This window comes from Ostrea edulis, chromosome 7 (assembly GCF_947568905.1).
Source record: "Ostrea edulis chromosome 7, xbOstEdul1.1, whole genome shotgun sequence".
Classification (NCBI taxonomy): domain Eukaryota; kingdom Metazoa; phylum Mollusca; class Bivalvia; order Ostreida; family Ostreidae; genus Ostrea; species Ostrea edulis.
In genome coordinates, this window is record NC_079170.1 from 47,053,456 (window position 1) to 47,059,455 (window position 6,000).

At 32.4% G+C, this 6,000-nt stretch overlaps 1 protein-coding gene across 1 annotated transcript in view; it reads left to right on the top strand.

The window, feature by feature from the left end:
* Nucleotides 1-6,000, top strand: part of LOC125653449 (calcium/calmodulin-dependent protein kinase type 1-like) — a 56,562-nt gene that overhangs the window by 50,008 nt on the left and 554 nt on the right. The window contains exons 8-10 of the mRNA XM_056144577.1: nt 1,152-1,230; nt 2,097-2,184; nt 2,824-6,000. The exon at nt 2,824-6,000 is cut by the window's right edge and continues 554 nt beyond it. Of these exons, the coding sequence (XP_056000552.1) occupies nt 1,152-1,230; nt 2,097-2,184; nt 2,824-2,916 (260 nt within the window). The 3' untranslated portion in view covers nt 2,917-6,000. The remainder of the gene's footprint in view (nt 1-1,151; nt 1,231-2,096; nt 2,185-2,823) is intronic.

Genomic DNA, 6,000 nt, shown 5'->3' on the forward strand with positions numbered 1-6,000 from the left:
AAAGGTTGACAGGTTAACAACAGAAATCATTAAAAAGAGTCAACAGGTTGACACCCAAATTACAGGTCCACAGGAAAATTTCAAAATGTAAAAACAAATTGAGTAACTTTAGAGATGAATACCAAAATTTATAATTCCATGAAATCAATTGAATCAGATATGTATTTCAGAAGTGGACAGGTTGACACCTAAATGAAAACAAACAAATCAAATCAGTAATTTTAAAGATTAACACTTAAATTCAAATTATCAAAGCATACCTATTGATATATAACCTGCGTAGCATATTAATCAGATAGCACATACGGCAAATTAATCTTTTTTTTTTTTCATCATATCATATTTCCACAAGCATTTATTCTGTATGCCTGAGTACTATTTACTGGGTACATGTATAACGTTGTCAACCATCAAATCTACTGACCAATCAGCTTGATGACCCATAAAACATTTACCTTCCTACTAGTGGTTGTTGACTTTTCACATCATCGACCTCTCGACCTATCAACCTGTCCTCCTGTTGATCTGTCTTTACTCTAGCTTTACTAGCCATAGATAAAACATTTGTTTTCATCATTGCACATTAATCTATCAATCTATCGCGTAAGAAAATGATAAGCCAGAACTATTTGTGTGCATACCCTAGTAACAGCTAGACCCCAATGCTCTACTAATGGAACCTAAGGACCCCCTCCCCCCCCCCCTTTTCTCTCTCACTCTAACTCCACTAAAAGTCACTTTATCCTTGCACAAAACTACCTACTCTCTCCTCTTCCTTTGTATCATGCTTTTCTGTATTATAAAAAATCTCATTGTATCTTTATATTGTGGTGTTAATTTCAAAATCTTCCGCCGCAAGAACCACTAGATCAGACCTAATATCACGCCTTCTCTTTGTACAGGATACATACACGTTTATTCAGTCATGGCCATCGGGATGAGGATGTACAAGATGTTTTCAGTTTTACAATGGAATAATCTTTTTGAAAATTCTGATTGAACTACCCTCTAAACCTAGACTTGATTTTTGTTGTGTTTTTGATTTTTTTGTTTTTTATATGAAAATGCAGATGATGAGATTCATAAATCAGAATCTAATTGGCATGTACACTAATGTGTAATGTAGAGTAAATGTGTTTTATTGTTTCCAGCTAAGGACTTCATCCGCCATTTAATGTGTAAGAATGCGAAGCAGAGATTTACATGTAAACAGTCATTAGCCTATCCATGGTAAGTCGCAATTTACAGAAACGATACATTCAGTACATTTTAAAGTACTTCATTTAAAGAATAAATTGTTCCATATACCTGATTTTCTGATGAAGGAAGTTCTTTTGATAAAGGTGGGAGTTAAAGGCATTTCAAATCTAATTGGCATCATAGTAATTTTTCTGTAGTGTTTATTTCCCCCACATAGTTCAGGGAAATTGTATATATGCAGTAGATTTTGATTGAAGGTATTGATTATAAGTTTCTAACCGTATTAATCGTTCTACCCACACCCTCTAGCTTTTACATATTGAAGATGAATATTTCTTGGAATCGTCATGCTTTAAATCATAAAATAATTCATCTCTTTATAGTAAATGTGAAATTAAATATTAGATATTTCCATTCTTTTGCCTTTGGTACCTTTACAAATTGTAATGATAAACCATTTTCTCATGAATGCGCTAGAGTTGTAAATAATGCACATATGAAGACATAGCTACTTGCTAAATATACTATGTGTATCTTAATGACTTGGAATGCTGATAGACATGAAAATAAACTTCATTTTTAAAAATTAGTGAGGGTATGAAATGCAACACTTTGTGCCAGCATACTTATCATGAAGCATGTTAAATTTATTAAGTATATTCTGTAACTACTGAAAGAAAAGTAAGAAATAGAATTAATCGTCTGCACTGATTTCCTAATCAAACCTTGAAATTAATTTCATTGCTAGGTTTCAATTAGTCATATAAAAACCTGTTGTCGAAATACAACATTTTGAACAATAACATATTGCAGCATATCATATGAGATTTGCAAACTTATTTGGAATTTATATATTTATCATATTGTAAACTATCTATGCCAATTTTTCTTCACAGGATTTCTGGCAACACTGCACTAGAAAAAGATATCCATGCCTCTGTCAGCGAACAGATTCGTAAAAATTTTGCAAAAACCAAGTGGAAAGTAAGTGAATGTACTTTTATTATGATGATTAAATGACCAGTCTATGTCCTAGAGGAGTACATCATTGCAGAACTGTTATATAACTGATAATCGGAGCTTTCGCTAGATCAGCACCACGTCGTTATTTCCTTGCTGCAATGCCAACATTCATTATAGAAAATTGTATGAAAATCTTGGTGAAGACTTCCTCACAATAAAGATGTCTAGTTTTATGGACCAATATGTATGATTATAACTTGAAGCTGAAATTGAAATGTCAGTTTGTTTGTGGTTTCTATTGGGAAGAGAGCAGTTTTATATTTTAGTAAAATATTGATTTTCTGATTTGGTCTCGCATTCATTACGATGGGGATTTTCATTGAAAGTTTATACAGTATTTGTTTTCAATTTATTGCAATATACAATGTAAACATTCCCAATTTCTTAATTTCATAGCCTTAGCAATTTGTACTGTAAAAACTTATGGGATTTTAACATTACCACAATATTATCTGACCTAGAAGTTATATATACTGGTGTATTATGTGCTTTTCTTTACAAGGTAACCCAGAAAGTTTTCCTCAATACTTTAAAAATGGTGTTTAGAGAGACTCGATAGAAGAAAAATGATGGTCAAGTTGTTTTTCTACTCTTTTCCAGCAAGCATACAATGCAACAGCCGTTATAAGGCAGATGAAGAAACTGGCTATGAACAAGGATGATCACAGTCATCACGCAGACACAAAGTCCTAAATTGACTTTGATTGGTCCAATTGAATGTGTTCCCTTGACAACATTGGTTGGATGCTGGGTCAAGTGTGCATTTTGTAAGAGTTCCTCTGAGAGGTCATGTTGAAGAGAAGGACCGTTATGGACACCAACCTAGATTGTTTATGGCCTAGAGTTGAAAGATTTTTGAATCTCTATGAAATTTTAGATTGCGTCTAGATATTTTTATTGTTAACAATTTATGTGTATCTTTATCAAATGGAATTGAAACAGTAAATAAAACAATGTATGTTCTTATATCTCGGAAAGAAAAATGCTGTTAAGTATATCAACGATTTGAACGAAATTCAGGTAAAAAATTGAATCTGCTTTGTGATTGCCTGTCATAGAAGTATGTATTGTCATTTTGACTGAGGTACAATTGAAAACAAGTTTTTGGGGGAAAATACATTTTAAGAACTAGAAAGTAATTAATTTATGTCCATTTTACCAAATACAAATCCTATATGACCACTTTTAATCTTTATTCACTGCCCTTACTGGGCTTGGTACTTTTTTGCACTTTTTGATAATGGTGCGGTTGTTTTTTAGATTCTGTAGACATAGTAACTTTTCTGCAGATCTGTGTAGATGTTGTTCGCCATGATGTATTACTTTTGACTACGACATGTAGTTGTTAAACACATTCCTTGTCAGTTGTTGTCATGACAATTTACACTTGTTGACATTTTATTTCTGTATGTCAATTACCAGCCAAATCTGAGATATTGACACTGGACACCGGTCTTGATTCTGACTTTCAATGGCAAATGTCACTAGATAAAATAATAAAGTGGAGGGTATGCAGTTGAGCTCAGTATTTTGTCTTTGTGATCTTGTTATAAGAGTAGGAAATTTTGATTTCATGCTAGCTATTTGATATTTTTAGTAGTGCTATTTCATTTCGATTTAAATTTTTTTCTTCAATTCATTGATTGCATGGGATGTAATTGAAAATCTGTTCTAGTTAAATTTTCAATTTAAAAAAAAACATGAGTCTTTGTAAAAAAAAAAATTTGACTAATTTATTGAAAGAATGTGTTCTTGCAAAAACAAAGTGTGCAATATGGTTTTTTTTTTTATGATTTTGCTTTATCTGTGATGGAGTAACATTGAATCAATTTTTTTTTTAGAAATAACAATGTTTGCTATTTTTTTAATTATTTTATCATATCCAAAGTTTACTTGCACATATATTTGGTTAAGGGTAGATTTATATGAAATATACAGTTCTATGTACTACATATAAAACATATGATGGAATGTTATATACCTCTGCTCCAAATACCTATAATCATTTAGTACCAAGACTGATTCTCATATCAATGATAGCTTTATTAGCTCGCTGGGATGACTGTCCGGAGAGCCTTAAATTGTCATTACTCCAGTGCCGGCGTAACACTTTAAGGAAAAAACTTTAACCTGGATTACATCTTTTGAATCGTGGGGGATAGGGTTTTGATATTTCACTTATAGATGAATCATGGAGAGACCTTTCATTTGGCACCAAGACTTTTGACCTTGGACTTAGACCTACTTTTCAAAAACTTTAACCTGGGCTATTTCTTTTGACCATGTGGGATAGGGCTTTGATATTTCACATATAGATGCCTCATTAAGAGATGCTTATTTTGGTTGGAAGACTTTTTACTTAGTGACCTTGACCTTGTACCTATTTTTTTTTTTACCTAGGCTCTATCTTTTGAACCAAGGGGATAAGGCTTTGATATTTCACATATTGATGCCTCAGGACCAGGCCTTTCATTTGGTATCGAGACTTGTGACCTTCGCTTTGAACTTTGACCTACTGTTTAAAAACTTGAACCTTTGCTATATCTTTTGAAACAAGAGTGATTAAGCTTTGATATTTCACATATAGATGCCTCATTATAAGAGCATTTCGTTTAGTACCAGAACTATTCATCTTGGCTTTTGACCTACTTTTCAAAAACTTTAATCTTTGCTTTATCTTTTGAACCAAGGGGGATAGGGATTTATATTTAAATCTAGATGCCTCGTGACCAGGCCTTTCATATGGTATCAAAACCTTTGACCTAGTGACCTTGGACTTTGACCTACTTTTCAAAAGCTTTAACCTTTTTGATCAAAGGGGATAAGACAAGTAGAGTCACACTTCCCGACAAGCTATGCTTTCTACTGACAATTCTTGTTATTGAAACGTCAAGTAAATTAGATAATCTAAATCAACAATCTATGAAGTTTGACAATCCTTTGTTGTATTTTAGATGGATATTTAAACTCTATTTCATTGTTTTCACAGAAGATATTTTCAGAGTGTCTTTAAGTTACAATGTTCCTCTTGTAAGAAAGACAACTCCTTCAGGGATTAAAGAAAATCACAGTGATTTGTTAAGTGATTCTTGGCTAACACGCTTCATTGTAAATATGAAGATCTTTAATTTGAAAAATGAATGTTGTGTAAGAAGATGTTTTCTTTTATGTAGAGAGACATTGTACCTTAATTAATTCAAAGACAAGATACTATAGAGTCAGACATTATTTGGAGGAATTTACCAACTAATACCATGCCATCATCAAATAAAAAATGTTTTTCTATTATTACATACCCCTGAAGGAAATGTCCACTGTGATTTTTAATGTATCCCAAGTACATTGAATCACCAAATATAATGTTTTTTCTTTTGTGTACATGTGTTTGATATTACGCTTTCTTTATCTACCACATAACTAGTGCCTATATGTAATAACGAATGATATTGTACTACTCTTTTCCAAACGTCAGATAACTTGGAAGATTATTACATTCATGCAGTGTCAGAAGTAGGAATTCTCCCAACTGGTTTTCTACAGGAAGCAAGGGGGAAAAACAACATAATCTGTTTACAATGAAGTGTGATATTGCATGTAATTAATTACATTTGTAAGGTTAGGACTGAAATGTTCTATACATTGTACTGTCTCCTATATTGTGAGAGTGCTGATGTGGTTTAGTTTTGAGCTTATTAGACAGTGGTATGTTCAAGACTTTGTTTAAATATCAAACGAAATTTACATGTGTTGTATAGCTGTACAATTTTAGGCTTATCA